The 17,539-nt window shown below is 43.9% G+C and overlaps 1 protein-coding gene across 3 annotated transcripts in view; it reads right to left on the bottom strand.

Moving 5' to 3' along the window:
- LOC306654982 (protein FAM169B-like) overlaps nt 1-17,539 on the bottom strand; it is a 99,224-nt gene that overhangs the window by 31,438 nt on the left and 50,247 nt on the right. For all 3 annotated transcript variants that reach the window (XM_079129079.1, XM_079129077.1, XM_079129078.1), the window contains exons 5-7: nt 14,350-14,527; nt 4,311-4,493; nt 550-678 (exon numbers count right to left, since the gene is read on the bottom strand). In XM_079129079.1, the coding sequence (XP_078985205.1) occupies nt 550-678; nt 4,311-4,493; nt 14,350-14,527 (490 nt within the window). The remainder of the gene's footprint in view (nt 1-549; nt 679-4,310; nt 4,494-14,349; nt 14,528-17,539) is intronic.

Genomic DNA, 17,539 nt, shown 5'->3' with positions numbered 1-17,539 from the left:
ACATTCATACAGCAACATACCATGCTGCCATTAAAAAGAAGTAGACAGACAAAACAACGATTCAAAGAACACTGTGCAGTGTGGCCCTTGACACAGGTGTGTGTGCTCCCTTCAAAGGAGAGAGGGAGGGAAGACGTGCTGCTCACAGAAAACCCCTGAGCATCTTCTGAAGTTTCAACCAAGCACACACATTGCCTACTCAAAAAACTGCTTGCAACTAATCCTAGACAGAGGGGATGGATCTTCTGAGATGTTTCACACATCTATTGGAACTGTAAAGCAGGGGAGCCCCTCAATCTCAGAGATTCTAATTGTCAAGTTGGGGGAGATCTTTCTGAGCAAGAGGGATGGGAATGTGTGCTTCATTCAGGAAGGAAGTGTAGAAAAAGGATGAGACGCCACCAGACGTCTCATCCCCTTCTTTGTTCTTGCCACAACCTCAACAGAAGTAACACCTACAGGGGCCTGAATTAAACAGTGGAAGTTAATCTGCGCCGCTTATGGACACTAGGCATGACTAGACCAAAGGGCACTGCTCCTGTCTCTCACCGTCTGGAAGTCTTGCCTGCTGCTGAACCTTGAGCCAGATGTTCACACGCTGGCCCCGAGCCCCCAGGGTCTCCACCTCCCACAAGCGGCCTCTCTCCTCTGGATGGGCCAACAGGAACTGCCTACAGACTGAGAAAGAGGAGCAGGCACATGAGTCAGAAGACCCCCACCCAATCCTGGGCCAGCTCTCTGGTGTCTGCAGACTCAGGCAGCTTCCAATTCCTCCTGCAGCAACCCCACTCACTGCTCTGGTTCCTGCTACCCTCAAACCACTTCCTCACCACCCTCCCATGGACACAGCATTCTCACCTGCTCTTCGGGGGCCCCCATTCTGTACCGGTTTTCTAGGGCTGCTATAATAAAATACAGGTGTCCCATGACATCCCAAGGGGATTGGTTCCAGGCCCCATCCAAAGTCCATACACTTACCGTAAATAGTGCAGCCTTTGGATGTAACTATGGACATCTTCCCGTACACTTTAAATCATCTGTAGATGACCTATAGTACCTAATCCATGTAAATGCTAAATAAATAGTTGTTATACTATATTGTTTATGGATACTGACAAGGAAAAATTCTGTATGTGGTCAGTAAAGATGTGATTTTTTTTTTTTTTAATGTTTTCAATCCATGGTTGGTTGAATCTGCAAATTTGGGAACTGCAGGTATGGTGGGCTGGCTATACCACAGACTGAGTGACTTAAATGACAGAAATTTATTTCTCACAGCTCTGGAAGCTGGAAGTCCAACACACAGGTGTCACAGGTTTGGTTTCTCCTGAGTCTTTTCTCCCTATGTTCTCACATGGCCATTTCTGTGTGCAAAGATTCCTCCTGTCTCTCTCTGTTCAGATAAGGACACTAACCATACTGAATTAAAGGCCTGCCTGTATAAGCTCATTTCACTTTAGGGGCCTTTTAAAAGTCTCTACATCCATAAGTATACTGCAGGCTTCAACATGTTAGTTTGGAGGGACACTATTCAGTTTCTAATGCAATCCCACTTAAGGTTTTTGTTTTGTTTTGTTTTGTTTTGTTTTGTTTTGTTTTGTTTTTGTTTTGTTTGTACTGAAGATTGAACCCAGGGATGGTTAACCTCTGAGCCACATCCCCAGCCTATGGGGCCTTGGAAAGTTGCTGAAGCTGGCTCTGAGCTTTGGCTCCTCCTGTCTCAGCCTCCCAAGTCACTGGGATCACAGGAGTACACTGCCATGCCCGGCTCCATCCTTCCTCCCTCTACAGCCTCCTCTGCCTTCCTCTCCCACGGAAGCTTCCAACCCATCGTTCTCAGTCTTCTTGATTCCAGACGCCCCTCCAGCCTCACTGACTTGTGAGCCCATTGTCACAGGATGAGCATCTTCACATGGCAGTGCCCTGACTTCAGGCAAATGAGAAGGTGCTTCTGGTCCCAAAGATGTCCATGGAGACTCCATCAAGTCCTCTCCTAACTTTTGAAGGGTCCAGGGCAAGAGTGCAGGTGGAAACGTTCAGAGCACAGTGCTATCAGAAAGATGGAAATCGTGCCAGGAAAGGGGAGCACCTCACAGGTTCTGCCCTCCTTGCTGACAAATACAACTTCCTAGCGACCAAGATAGCCAGTTTCAAATTTAGAATTCTTGGACACCTTGGAGTTGTGCATCAGAATGTGGCAACACCAGGAGAGCCAGCCCCCAGCCTCAGCCTCCAGTCCACTGCCCACTCCGTCTCCTCCTGCCCACCCACCCCCACACTCCATCCACATCCCACCAACAGCCCTCCCTGGGGCCTGAGGATGTACAGAATGGTGCCAAGGTCCACCTGCATGGGCACAGACCCAGGGATGAAGCCAGGCCCTCGGCACCACTGGCAGGAATCCTGGGGTTCTGAAATTCTGAGTGGGCTTAGAGGGAGCAGTGTGGGCACATCCCCTTGAGCCCATGGAGTCATCAACCCATGAAAGGGATACAGCAGAAAGAGGACTCAAAGCCTGCTGTTTGGAGCAAAAGTCCCTCTTGTCCAGCTGGAGGGCAAGGCTGCACTCAGTAAAAGCCTGACCGGGGGATGTGGTTGGCTGAAGCCCCGAGAGAAGAAGTATGATTCAGAATCAGCCCTTTCAGGTCTTTGCAGATGGAGACGGAGGAAGGAGAGTGGGGATCCACAGCAGTGGCCCTGGAGAATGGGGTCTTGGGCTTCGTTAGCAAGATAACCTGAGATTCTGAGGTAGCCTGCACTGGAGGAACCAGCTTTCTCTGGAGACCCTTAGGTGGCCTGCACCAGGGCAGGGCAATTCTCTCCAATAGAGGCCTCAGAATTGAAGCAAGAATGAGAAGAGTGATTGGCAGGGTGTGGGTGTAGACGTAGGGCCAGCTGCCTGGGCCCCAGAACTTTCCAGCATCTGAAAGTGAGCTATACAGTGCAGGCAGCCTCGAGCACTCTGCACAAATTCAAGGCTCTCCAGAGTTTAATAATAGCCTTAGGGTCAAAAAATACCAAGAAACAACAAAAACCCACTTGAGGGAAAATCGTATATGCCTGCTTTTCTTTGTGACTTCAGAGCAATAGAAGTCTCTTCGCCTATCCTAACTTTCCTGTCCATTGTTCCCCTCATACCAGAAGGGCCCTGGAAAAACAATACCAAGGATTCAAAAACATTCATGTGACACAAAGTGAGGCAGGGCCAGAGTGGGCTAGTGTCCTTCACAGGACAGCAAGGCAACCTGAAGAGATCTCTCCAGACACCCACTCCCACTGACTCAGAGCATGATGTCTAGCAACTGAGTTTCCTCTGACAAATGCATAGAAAGAAGAAAAAGAACTTGGAAAGAGGCACAGGAAGGTGATCGTGGAGAGGAAGGGGCCTTGCCATGCGGTGGGGGTGTCAGGGGTTCCAGGACTCACTGCATGTGGAGTGTCTTTCCATCATCTCCTGCCTGCCCTGGGCTCTCCCTGTGGCTTCTAGTTCAAAGGACAAAGTGATAAACTATAAACTTTAGTTGAAAGAGCAGAGTTAGTGGGAGGATCCCGGCAGCAGTTCCCTGGATTCCACTTCTCCCCGAGATTGATGATTTGTTCCTGATTACAGATGGTCCTTGACTTAGGATGAGGCTGCCTTCCCCAAACACATCAGGAGTTGATAATTTGAAAATGCATGTAAAACTCCTAACTGACTGAGCCTCCCGGCACAGCCTAGGCTACCTTAAACGTGTTCAGAACACTTACCTCAGCCTACAGCTGGGCAAGCTCATCGAACACAAAGCCTATTTTATAATGAAGTGTGGAATATCTTGTGCAATTTATTGAACATCTGTATCCAAAAACCACTGGCAACACAGCACCATGTAGACTCTTGGTTGTTTGCCCCCGCCATCACGTGGCTGACGGGGAGCTGTGGCTCACCGCCTGTTCCCAACATCTCAAGAGAAGGTATGAGACTACATATTGCTAGCTCAGGAAACAATCAAAATTCAAAATTTGAAGTACGCATTCTACTGAATGTGTATTGCTTTCATACCACTGTAAAGTAAAAAAAAAAGAATCCTAAGTCAAATCTTCGTGAGTCAGGGATCATCTGCATATTCAAATCCACTTCCCAGTAGGGAATGGTTTACTTCTAGAGATCAAACATGAAGTCTCTTTGCTGAAGCTACAGAAGACTTCTCAGGAAGAAGGCAAAGCCAGGGCCTGCTGTGCCCCGGAGAGCTCCTTCTGATCAGAATCACCTAGAATGCACGTTATTCACCACTGTTACCCAAACGCTCATTCACTCCACGTGGTGGGGTTACCTTGGTACATGGCAGAAGAAATTGGGCAACTGAGCCCCAGAGCATCATCTTCTTGGAAAGTCTCACAGAAGTCCTGCAGCATGGCTGTCCCTAGACCTTGGCGACGATGTTTCCTCCTGACAAACACAGTATCAAAGACAGGCAACAGAGAGCATGCACCAGTTCCATCACCACACAAGCTGCCTGCAGGGAAAGCAAGAGACACACATTGTTTCCTGGGCTGGAAGCCGCTCCACCAGGACCCTGTGGGACCTCTGCGCAGCCAGCGTCATTGATATCACCTGGAAGCAGAGAGTTTCACAAGCTAAACAACTGGTGCTAAAACAACAGATGATTCCAAACCACCAGTTCTCTAGTTAACCCTGTTATTAATGCTACAGGGGCAGCCCCTGGACCACTGCACTGGAATGAAAAGCAAGCCTGGGAGACTGAGCAGAGCAGGTGGCTCATGTGCCCAGACTCTTCAGATCCTTCCCTTCCCTGAGAGCTTCAGAGCCAATGACAATTATCTGAACAACATTAAAGCCCTCTCTGGAATAATGAAATCTGAAGCCAGAGGATGTGGGTTGGGAGACCATCCCAACCTATCTCCAGGGTATGGACAAAAAGGGCTCACCATGGCCAGTTACTGTAAAAGGCATGCACTTTCCATATCCACACTGCTTGTGATTTTGAAATCCTTCTTAAGAGAGGGGGTCTGTTTCCCTCATCCCTTTAGTTTAAGCTGGCCTGTGGCTCCTTTTGCGCCACAGAATAAGGCTGAGTGACAACACAACCAATTCAGAGACTGGGCCTCAAGTCATTCAGTGTCTATCTACCACCCGCCGCAAAAACAAGCCCAGGCCAGCCTGACACCATGACAGAAACAGGGCCCAGGCACCCTGCTGGTCCCAGCCAACCTTGAGCCAGCTCCAAGAACAGAGCCACCTACTGGACAGGTGGTCACCATGGACACAGAGCAAGCCCACCCGAGACCAGAAAACCACCCACTGAGCCCAGCCCAAAATGCCAACCCAGTGAATTGCTAGTTAAATAAACAGTTATTATTTCATATCAAAAATGAAGAAATAGAGCATTCCTGTAATCCCAGCTACTCAGGAGTTTTAGAGGATTGAGAAATCAAGGCCAGACTGGGCAACATAGTGAGACCCTGTTTCCTGGGGATGCAGCTCAATGGTGGGACACTTGCCTAGCGAGTACAAGGCCTGGGTTCAATCCCTAGTACTGGAAAATGGAAGAAGGAAGAAGGGAGGGAGTGGGAAGAGGGAGGGAGAGAACGCAATCTATGTCTAATAAGGAACCTCTCAATTCACAGGAGACAGTAATTGTGAAATATTTGGAATTTCAGCCTCAACATGCTTGAGAAGTCAGTATCAACTTGTTTGAAATTCTATGACTTCAATTTACAGAAAATGAGAACAATGTCCCCCTAATGTGAAGTTTTCCAAAGTTAAGAAGGTATAAATTTAAATAAAGATGCAATTCTATTCGCCATGCCATTAAAAAGCAGTAAATACTTAGGGGTATATTTAACAAAACAAGTGCAAGCCTTGAGCAGTGAAAAGTACAAGTTATTTGAAGGAAATTAAACAGCTAAATGAATGAAGAGAAATTCCACATTCATTGATCAGATCACCCAATACTGTTAACATGGCAATTCTTCCCAAATTGATCTGTAATGCTAGCCCATCAAACTACCAGCAGGCTTTTGATGAAAACTGACAAGCTGATACTAAGTTTTATATGAAATGTAGTATCTGAAATAATCAAAATAATTTTGAGAAAGAGCAAAGTCGGAAGTCTTACACTACCCAATTTCAAGACTTTGTCAAGTGGTTGAATTGAATATGAAGTATTGGCACAAAGGTAGATCAATGGAACAGACCTGAGAGTCCAGAAATAAACTCCGATCCTTCAATTTGCACAAAGCTGCCAAGGTACTTCAAAGGGGAAAGGACAGTCTTCCAACAAATGAGGAGGGATGATCAGACATCCATCCACATGAAAAAAATAAATGTAGACATAGACTCTTCACAAAAAGTAACTCAAAATGGATCATAGACCTACATGTGAAACCAAAACTACAAAACTTCTAGAAGATAACATGGGAGGAAACAGGATAACCTTGGACATAGCAATGACTTTTTAGATACAACATTAAAGGTAAAATCCAAGAAAAAGTTGACATGGTGCACTTCGTTAAGATACAGAATGTCTGTGCACTGAGGAGCAAATAATGACTTTAGTGTGGAATTAATTAATAATTGGAAAAAGATTCTCTTTCCAAACTGTGGCTCTTCTTTCATTGCTGTGACTTTCATAATAGCCTACAAAATGACAGCACATCTCTGCAAAATCTCCCTTCAGGAGGAAGGGAGATGTTAAAATAAAAGAGTGTGTTGGAAGAAAGAAGAAGAAATAAAATGTCTGCTCTGTGAAATGTAAAGGCATCATCAAAAGAATGAGAAAACAAGTCACATGCAAATGACATGTCGGATAAACAACTGTTACCCAAGCCAGGCTGGTGGTGCAAGCCTGTAATTCCAGAGACTCAAGAGGCTGAGGCAGGAGGATCCCAAGTTCAAGGTCAGCTCTCAGTAACTTAGCAAGGCCTAAGCAACTTAGAGAGACTCTGTCTTAAAACAAAAAATAAGAAGGGGCTTGGGAAGTTGCTCAGTGGTTAGGCGCCCCTGGGTTCAATCCCCAGTACCAAAAAAAAAAAAAGGTATTAGGTAGTTTTTATAATGAAGTTGAACCCTCATTTCACATCATATCATATAGAAAGATTAATTCAAGATGGATCATAGACATAAGTGCAAGAGCTAAAACTGTTAATGCTTTTAGGGAAAAAAAGCAGGAAAACATTTACAACCTTGGATTAGAAAAAGAATTCTCATTCAACACCAAAAGCATACTTGATTGACAAATCTAACTTGATCAAAATTTAAAACTCTGCTTCAAAAGACACCATCAGGGGCTGGTTCTGGGGCTCAGTGGCAGAGCACTTGCCTGGCCCATGTGGGGCACTGGGTTCAATCCTTAGCACCGCCTACAAAAATGAACAAATAAAATAAAGGCATGCTGTTCATCTACAGTTACAAAAAAAGATGCCATCAGGAAAGGGAAAAGCCAAGCCAAAGGCTGTAAGAAAATGTTTGCAAATCCCATTTGTATAAAAGGCTCTAACCAGAATAAAGAACCCTTACAATTCAATAAGAAAACAAATAACCTCATTAAAAACGGACGGAAGATTTGAACAGACATTTCTTCAAAGACGACAGTCACATGGTCAATTATCAATGAAAAGCTATCCGATGTCATTCATCATGAGGGAAATGCAAGTTAAAACCACAATGAAATGCCACTTTCAGCCTCCCGGAATGGCTAGAATCAAAAAGACAAGCAATAATAAGTGTTGACAAGGACTTGCAGAAATTGGAAAGCTCAGATGTTGCTGATGGAAGTGCACAGAGGCACAGCCAGTTTGTGCAACCACTTGGCAACTCCTTAAAAAGTTAGACGTCAGCATACCAATTGATATAACAAGTCTACCCCGAGGAACCTACCCAAAAGAAATGAAAACACATTTCCACACAGATGTGTGGGTGGATATTTATAGCCACATTATTCACAATATCTCCAAACTGGAAACAATCCATCAGCTGATAGATACATAAGCAAAATACAGTATATTCACACAGTGGAATATTACTCAGCAATAAAAAGGAATGAAATACTAACAAATGCTACAATTTGCATGGACCTGAAAAATGCTAAGCTAAATGGAAGAATCCAAATGCAAAAGGCAGTATATTGTATCATTTCATTTAGGTGAAATGTACAGGAAAGGCTAATTGATAGGGACAAACGGCAGATCAGTGGCTGCCTGGGGCTGCAATGGAAACAGACTAACACCACAGACCATTTAGCAGGATAACAGAAATGTCCTAACACAGGGCTTCGGTGATGTTACACAACTATCTAAATTTGCTTAAAAAGTAAAAGAATTGAATCATGCACTTGTGATCAGTAAATTTTACAGGATAGAAAATTTTACTGCAGTAAAATGCATTTTTAAAAGACACAAAGAGAACATGCATAGTAGGGTGACTATAATTTACAACAAATCATTATGTATTTTATAAAGAACTAGAAAAGTGGAGTTTAAAGTTTCCCAACACAAAGAAATGATAAATGTTTAAAGAGATGGAAACGCTAATTACCCTGATCTGATCATAACACACTGTATACATATTATCGAATATCATACATACCCCATAAATATGCATCATTATTATGTGTTGATTTTAAAGTTACAAATGAATGATTTTGTCAATATATTGTAACAGTATTTGTTCCTAATCTCCACCTCCGCCAAATTAACTCTGAGGGATAAGACTCTGTTTGACAGTGTCCAGTATGAAGAGCCACAAACCCCTATAATATCTAAAATCCGTTTGCTCCCTGCCCGAGTTTGGGTCTGAAGTGTCCTCTAAAATTCCACGTGGTAAAGGCTTGCTCCCCAGTGAGCTGCTGGGAGGAGGCAGGACCTTCAGGAGGTGGGGCCCAGTGGGAGGTGTTCAGTCAGTGAGGGTGTGCCCTGAAGGGGATAGTAGGATTCAGCCCCTTCCTCTTTCCCTTCAGTTTCCCCACTGTGAGGTGAGTGGTTTTGCTCCACCACATACCCCCACCATGATGTGTTGTGTGGACTTGCCAACAATTCATGGAATGGAACCTCCAAAACTGTGAGCCAAAATAAGCTTTTATCTTTATAAGGAGACTATCTCGGGTACTTGTTATAGTAATGGAAAACTCACACACACACACACACACACACACACACACACACACACTCCCCTGGAATAAAATTTTGTCACATTGGGGGCGATACATCTTCACTGAGGAGTACATGCCTAGGTCAGTGGTTCTCAAACTTCAGAGCACATGAAAATCACCCGCAGGGCTTGTTAACACAGATTGCTAGGCCCTACAGAGTTTCTGCTTCAATAGGTCTGGGATGTGATCCAAGAATTCCTGCATCCTATAAAACATGAGCAAGACAAAACTGTGCCTGCTGGAGCAGTCTAAAATGTAGAGTCACCCAGCAATGAAGAGCCGCCTGGTAGTCTCGCTAGACTCGATGTAGTCACAGTCCAGGCTGAGACTTTAGAAACAAGATTCCTCCGTGCAATATTATAGGATGCCTGCCAAACCCATGACCCTTCTTGAAATTGCCCTTACCATAGCCACAAATAAATACAGCTGGGTGGCCGTATCCGAACCACAAAATCCAGCCAATATGAACACAGGCAGTTGAGCTAAAGGTAGATCAATGATCCACAAGAATCCCATCTAGAGGCCAGCGGGGTCAGCCTGATTCTTTCTATAGGCCAGGGGGTCATCACAGCAAACCAAGGTCAGAGTTCTAAGAAAGCAGAATATGTACGTGAGTAAAGGAAGCTGTTTTGCATAGATGAGACTGGATGGGTACCCACTGCAGCATAAGGAGCCAGGTGGCACCCTGATGAGCTTTTGCACCCTTCCAGAGCCTTCCTACCCTGCAAGCCCTGCAGTGGACTCCTGTTTCTTGGAATAGCAACTGCCTTCTCCTTGGATGGAAGACTCAGTACCAGAAAGCCCACCACTCTCTTGCCACTCAATTTTTGCTGCTTATCTTTCCATTTATGTCTAGCTGGTGACAGGAGAGACTCCTACTTAACAGGACAAGAGTGCAAGGGATGGTGCTGGTGTCTGCAGAAGGCAAAAGTGGGAGACCCCAGCCCGGGCAGGGCTGAGGCCAGCTTCACAGCACCACTGCATTTCACAGGCCACAGGCTGGGTTCCTAATCACCTCGTTTAATGTTTTCAAGTGCCACTCATTTTTATGACTTTATTCCTATTGGGTATTCAGGAATCTGAAATGCAAAGTTGTTCTTTTTAGATTTTTATGCAAACGCAAAATATTTATAAGCTCTGTCTTAAATTAGCCTCCTCTCCAATCCCCAATGCAGCATTCCCTCTCCTTGAATGTTAACAGTCTTGTGGACTGGTGATTTGGAAGCAAAAATTAAAGTAAACCCTCACTAATTTTTATTATCTAGGGAGAATTTCAGCACAAAACAGTGAAATGACTAAAGTTTCAATATTTTGTAAGAAAGGCATCAAACAAAGAGAAATTCAAACCAGTCTACTAGCAAAATGTTTCCTAAAAGAAGTCTACCTGAAAATATTTCATTCATTCTACACAAAGGCACCCACCTGCTTCAAAACTGAATATGTCCCTCAGCCATAAAGTGGCACAGTCGAGTGATACACACACTGGTAGGACAAATCTCAAAAGTATTATGCTGAGTGATAAAGTCAATCTCAAAAGGTTGGATACTGCACAGTTCCAATTATATGATATTCTATAAAAGACAGAACTGGAGTGATTAAGAAATGACCAGGGGTTGGCAGGAGTTAAGGGAGGACAGAGAGAGGTGGCAATGAATATAAAGTAATAACAAGATAGTTGTCTTTGGTTATAGAAACCTATGTGTAGGTTAAATTCCTAGAACTATAAAGCCCCCCAAAGAGGCAATTTCACTGGGCATGGTGGCACATGCCTGTAATCCCAGTGGCTCAGGAAGCTGAGATAGAAGAATCGAAAGTTCAAAGCCAGCCTCAGAACCTTAGTGAGGCCCTAAGAAACTTAGCAAGACCCTGTCTCAAAATAAAAAATGGCTGGGAATGTAGTTCGGTGCTTAAGCACCCCTAGGTTCAATCCTCAGTACAAAAAAATAAGGGCAATTTCAAAGTCTCATACACAGAAAAAAAATGAATGTGCTCCTTGACTTAATATAGGGTTATGTTGGGCTGGGGTTGTGGCTCAGTGGTAGAGCACTTGCCTAGCATGCGTGAGGCACTGGGTTCCATTCTCAGCACCACAAATAAATAAATAAAATAAAGGTCCATTGACAACTAAAAAAAATTTTTTTGAATATATAGAGTTATGTCCAGAAAATTACCATCATAAATTGAAAATAGTTAGAAGCTCATCCAACAGACCTAACCTACTGAACTCCACAGCTTAGTAACACAGTACACTGCACAGTGTAGCTGAAGGTGGAACTGACTGGACGCTGGGACCCGTTACTGCTGCCCAGCATCACGAGAGTATTGAACCACAGAGCACTCTCCTAGAAAAAGATCGGAATTCAAACTACAGTTCCTGTTGAATAGGTATCATTTTCACACCACCATAAAGTCCAAAAACAGTAAGCTGGATCACCTTCCACCGTGGCCCAGCTGTACACTCTTCAGGAGGCAGACCTGCCCCAGGGACCCTGAAGATGCAGTAAAGTCAGACATTTTGTTTTCCCAGCAGAATGAAACTAGAACCTTCAGGCTGGCCCCAGCTGTGGAGTGTCCACACCCTGTGGTCAACAGAACACTTCCTAACACTGTGACAAGCACCACAAAGCCAAGACTGAAGAACATCGCTAACTGCTCAACTTCTGAACTACGCACCCTTCCTGCAGTCAGCTAAACCACGTGTATTTGATAGTGATGCTGCAGTCTGGATGTGACTGAAGTGTTCCAAGGGTTCCTGGGTTGAAGTGCAGTGTTCAGCATGGTGCTATTGGGAGGGCCTAGTCGGAGGTCCTGGAGACTTGCTGGGGGCACTGCTTTTGGAATGGTTTAAGAAGGCTGTTGTGCGACCCCCTCAGTGGTTGTTTCAAAGAGGTTGTTATAAAAGCAGCAAGCCCAGCCCTTTCCACTTCTCTCAGGCTCCAAAACTTACCTAAATAAACCTGTTTACTTTATAAAGTTAGTCTGTCAGGTATTTCACAATAGTGATGAAAAGCTAATACAAGTGACTTTTCACAAATTATGAGTAAAATAATAAATACTATAAAATATATCTGATCATCTAAATTGCTTTTTTGTTTAACTTACCCACATGCCACTAAAAACAACCATTTTTAAATTCATCTAAATAAATTCTTCTCTCAACTACAAAATGAGATGAGGAGGTAAGGGATAAAAGTCTTTGATCCATACCTGAACAGAATCTCATATCATGGTGATGGAAAGAAGTGGTCATGCAACTCTCCACATATGAATTTTTTAAAAATGCTTAAAGACACCGTAAGACATCCAAAAGCTAACAGAAGTCAGAAATTCAATTTACAAAAATTGTAACTAGAATAGGTAAAACCTGTGAATGTGCAGCTTACTGGCTAGAGAATATAATTCCAAGCCCAAGGCTACAGAAAACATTGGTGGAGAAAACTGTAGCCTGTGTCAGGTAAATGTGTCAGACACTGGGAATTCAGAAGTAGGAAAGCAGCAGAAGTTTTAAAGAGGAAGTCCTAGCAGCATGAGAGCCACAGGATGAGCGAGACCAAATGCAGAATATAAACTTTCCAAATCCTTAGTTTATAGCTAATCTATATATGAGTGAAGGAAACCTCAAAGGAATTAGCGGGGGTGGAAAATCAAGAGACCAGAGAGATCCACTCTTGAAAGATGGAACTTGCAGATCTGTGAGTGGTACTTTTCTTAACCAAGGGTACTCCTTTGATTTTGGTGACTTAAGTGGCATAAAGCTGAAGCAAAATGGTTTGAAGGATCAGAGTAGAGTCCAAAGCTGACAGAAGTAAGGGACTACAGAGAGGGTAAGCCACGTACATGTCCAAAGCTCGTCAGCCCACGACTCTGCAGGGCCAGACTAAAGAAGCAGCCACAGGAAGCCAAACAGATAGATGTCAGCAGCCACATAACACAAAGGAGACAAAGTTGGCAATTTGAATCCAGGTAGGTTAGATGCCTACCAGAACAAAATCCAAAACTCCTCAGAAAACACAGAGGAATTCATTTCCTGCAATGTTTGCCGTTCATTTTCAACCAAAAATTCCTAAACATGCAAAGAAACTGGAAACTCCATACCCAGGAGAGGAAAGGTAGTCAATGTAACTGACTTATAATAGCTATCAGCAGATAAGGACTTCAAAATAGCTTTATAGATATGTTCAACTCATTTAAATTATTAATTTTAATTAATAAAAACATGTGCTCAACCAGTAAACAAATATAGAATTTCAAAACAAAAACTGAAAACTAGAAATATTAATTGAAATTCTAGAACTGAAATGCAAAATAAAATTTTCAAGGGGCTAAACAACAGATTATAGATGCAGAGGAAGCTGACACAGATCAACAGTGGTCAGACCACACTGATGAGAACGTGAGATGGAATAAAATCCTGGGCAAGCGGAGCACACACACAACGAAACAGAGTTCAAAACCAAACTCAGCTCTTTCTCCCCAGAGAAAAACACTCAATTCTGATAACAGCATATCCACGTGGTTTTCTGGGGGAAAAAAATTTTTTTTTTTTTTTTTTTGCTAAAATTGAGAACTTTGTGAGAACCACACAATGGTGCTGGGACCAGCTGGGTCATTTCAACAAACTTTCAAAGCTAAAGAATCTGTTGTTGAAACACAACTTTAAAGAAGAGCCCCCTCCCTTCAGGAAAATGATGCTCCTTCCACCCGTGGTGCTCCCTGCTGCCCCGCAAAATAAGTCCCACTTAGCCCAACCTTGTGATCGTGGCCGGACTCACTCTCTTCTGAGGTAACGTCTATAAATCTTGGCACCGAGTGTGCTTTCCGCTCCACATGTCATCTATTAGCAAGGGTATTTTTCCTAACGGCTAATTGATAACATAAAGGAACGTAAAAGCACCAAGCTTATGAAGTTATTGTACATCATTAACTGCCACAAGAGTTTTACGGGGGACATGGCACTGCCAGGGGATCAAAGAGACAAAGTTTTCAGCCTGCTGGCCAGTGAGACGAGAAACACACTGAAAATGAAATCCATACCTTAGGTTTACTTACACAACAGCTTAACTGGCAATACTTCCTGTGCCAGAAGATTCTCTTCAAATAACGCTTGTGCTAAGGGGGTGCCCGGGACAGCAGGACATCTCCAGTCCCCTCCCTCCCAGCGTCTGAAATGGTGGCAAGCCCCCAGTGGCCATGTGACCCTCACCTTTCACTTTGGTTGTGTAAAATCCAACAGCTGCTCCGTTTCTCCACAGAATCTTTGCTCGCTCCTTCACAGAATGAGGCAAAAAAAACATGTCATCATCATCCAAACTTCTCTCCAGTCTTCCAAAAATAATGACATTTAGAACAAAAAGTACAATCCTTTCCCCAAAGGACTGAACCTTTAAAGAAAAAAAAGGAAAGAAAGAAAGAACAATCACCAAGTGAGACCAGAGAGGAAAATCAGAGCGGATAAATTTTGCACTTGGCATCCACGGCATGCTGGGCCAGGTGTGTGCTCCACGGTCACAGGATTACTTCTGTGTTCCACAGCCAATGTGTGAATCACAGTGACTCCCACTGACCTGCTGCACCAGCGTGGCCTCCAGGAGTGAGTGACAATTCCTAGGTCCCCAGAGCAACAGATGGAGAATGCAAGTTGACACGGTACAATCAATCACAGGCTAATGGAACAGGAAGTTACCTCAAGGGAGGCCAGGGTAGGTCATCTGGGCAGATATGCTGGATGTGTCCTGAAATAAACCCAGTCTGACATTTTAACAATGGCGGGGTCCTGGCCCCAGAATTCTAATCTAGCGAGGAGGGGAAATAATTGGAAAGATCAATGGCTACATCAAAAATATTGTGATTTTCAATAGTTTGTGATAGATTGCAAACACACACTGGAGTCCTAACCCCAGAGAATTACTGAGAATTAAGTCCCACCCCACTGCTCTAAAATAAAACTCTCTTGCGTATAACCAAATTATCACATAAAAGAAAATGGCATTATGCTCAAAATCAGGCCCACCAAATTATAAGTTTTCTCCTTTACAAGTCAAAATGACTTCACACTCCTGTCTGCTAAAATTCTCTGCATCTGTGTAGCCATGGATGGCAAATATGTGGCCAACATCAATGTCTCTCACTCCTGGACTCATAGCAAACGTGGCTATCTGGCTAAGCCTGGACACTGCATTAGTCATCTTTCTGTCACTGTGATAAAATACCTGAGATAAATAAGCTTTAAAAGAGGAAAGGTTTATCATGGCTCACAGTATCAGAGATTTCAGACCATGATCACTAGGTCCTGTTGCTTTGGGCCTGTGGTGGCACAGTACATCATGGTAAGAGCACGTGGCAGAAGAGGCCTGATCACCTCATGGCAGCCAGAGAGCAAAGAGAGAAGAAGGGGCTGGGGTCCCAATATTTCTTTCAAAGGCATGCCCCCAATGACCTAACTTACTTCTACTAGGCCCCACCTCCTAAAGATTCCAAGCCCCCCCACCCCCACCCCATTAGCACCACTATGAGACCAAGTCTTTAACATCTGGGCTTTTGGGAGACACTTAAGATCCAGGGTATAGCAGCTGTGTGCTCAGACGCTCCTAAATGCAGCCCTGCAGAAAGCTACAAGCTACTGCCCAAATGTGGCGCAGGAGATGAAACCAATCAGCTATTTCCACGGTGACAGTATTATATTGGATTTTACTCCTACAACACTGTTGTGTGACATTCTGCGTGGTGTGCTGTCATGTGGGTGTGCTGTGTGCACATGCATGTGCATCACCACCAGATCAGGCACACCATAAACTGGGTTGTGACTTCCACCGACATGCTACCATTTGATTCTCACCCCTGCTGGGGAGGCCCTGGTTTACAGGTGAAGGGACTGAAGCTCAAAGAGGGTCAGTGGTTAATTTTATTGATTTTCCCACCTCGTTTCAAAGAGGACCTGAGTCATCTGGACAAGGGCTCTGCAGAACCAGATTGCAAACAACTGGCAGGGCTTCTGAGTCCCAGGCCCATGCGCCTGCTCAAGCCCAGCCAGGCACTGTTCCTTCTGCACCCTTATTTGTTAGAACTGAGACTTCTGGAAGGAGAAAGTTTAATGCAAATATTAATGTTTGGTTTTATATTTAACATTTGACCCTTAAGTCGTCATCATCGCCTAGACTTTCTAGGGGACCTTCAGCCATTCACAGCTCTTTGAGCCTCAGTTTCCTCCACTGGTCAAGGAGGAGGTCACTCAAGTCATCCCTGAAACACTCGTCCGGTTTTCAAATGCTCGGATAATAAAAATAAGGCCGCCTGCAGCACCCTTGTAAATGGCAGTGCTCAGTGCCAATCACCTTATTAATTGGCCCAGAATGTAAAATATTTTACCTTCATCTGGAGCCAGATCTTAGATGAGGAAGAGATTTGTGAAAATCTAACCAGCTCAGCTCTGAGAAGCCGCCACATTCTGCGTCTCAGACAGTGGCAAACAAATCAAGTTCAGACTTGGAGAACAACTAGCTAGTCTCAAAACCCGATTAGTGTGATGTGGGAGGTTATATTTTTCAACTTATAAAATCAAAAAGTTCAGCGGAAGCCAGAAGACGAAAACAGATTGCATCTGGCAGAAGGGAAATATCCAATCAAAAACTGGCAGGAGAAAAAGAAGGAAAACGAAATGCACTTAATTTATTCAATTTCATTACAGAGGGGAAAAAATGTGTGACATTTGATTTTTAACTTAGAAACATTTCCGAAAACATAAAACTAAGATCCAGTTCTAATCCCTCCTTAGGACCATTAATTATGCTAACAGAGAAAGCATTAAGAAAGCTTTTTTGGTAATTAATGAAGAATAACTGGCTAAGGAACAATGTAATTAAAAGGAAAACAAAAAAATGTAAAGACAAAATTCTACAAGCAAAGAAAAGAAATATTGCCATATTGAGTAGGAATACAATAGAACTTCACAGCATGGCTTATGAAGAGACATCAAGGTTCTTTTTGTTCACAACATAGGTCATATTTTCAAAAGATGGGTGGGGGGTTGCTCATCTAAACTCAGAAGAGATGACAAAAGGAAGAAGTCACCACCCTCATTCTGAAACGGTGTGTGTAGAGCTATGTGATTCTCCCTAGCATTCAGAACAACCAAACCCCTAAATAGTCACTGGCCCACTTGGAACAAAAGAGCCAGCACCACACACACAGGAACCTCAGGGTTCATCACGCTCTTTCGTTGAATCTCAAGTCATCATGAATTTACTAGAAGAAAATCCTTTACATGCTGGGTGTGGTGACTCACGCCTATAATCTCAGCAACCTGGGAGGCTGAGGCAGGAGGACTGCAAGTTCGAGGCCAACTACAGCAACTAAGTGAGGTCCTAAACAACTTAGCGAGACCCTGCTCCAAAATA

This window comes from Sciurus vulgaris (genome assembly GCF_902686455.1).
Source record: "Sciurus vulgaris genome assembly, chromosome: 2".
NCBI classification, from domain to species: Eukaryota; Metazoa; Chordata; class Mammalia; order Rodentia; family Sciuridae; genus Sciurus; species Sciurus vulgaris.
This window is presented reverse-complemented; position numbering and strand designations above follow the sequence as displayed.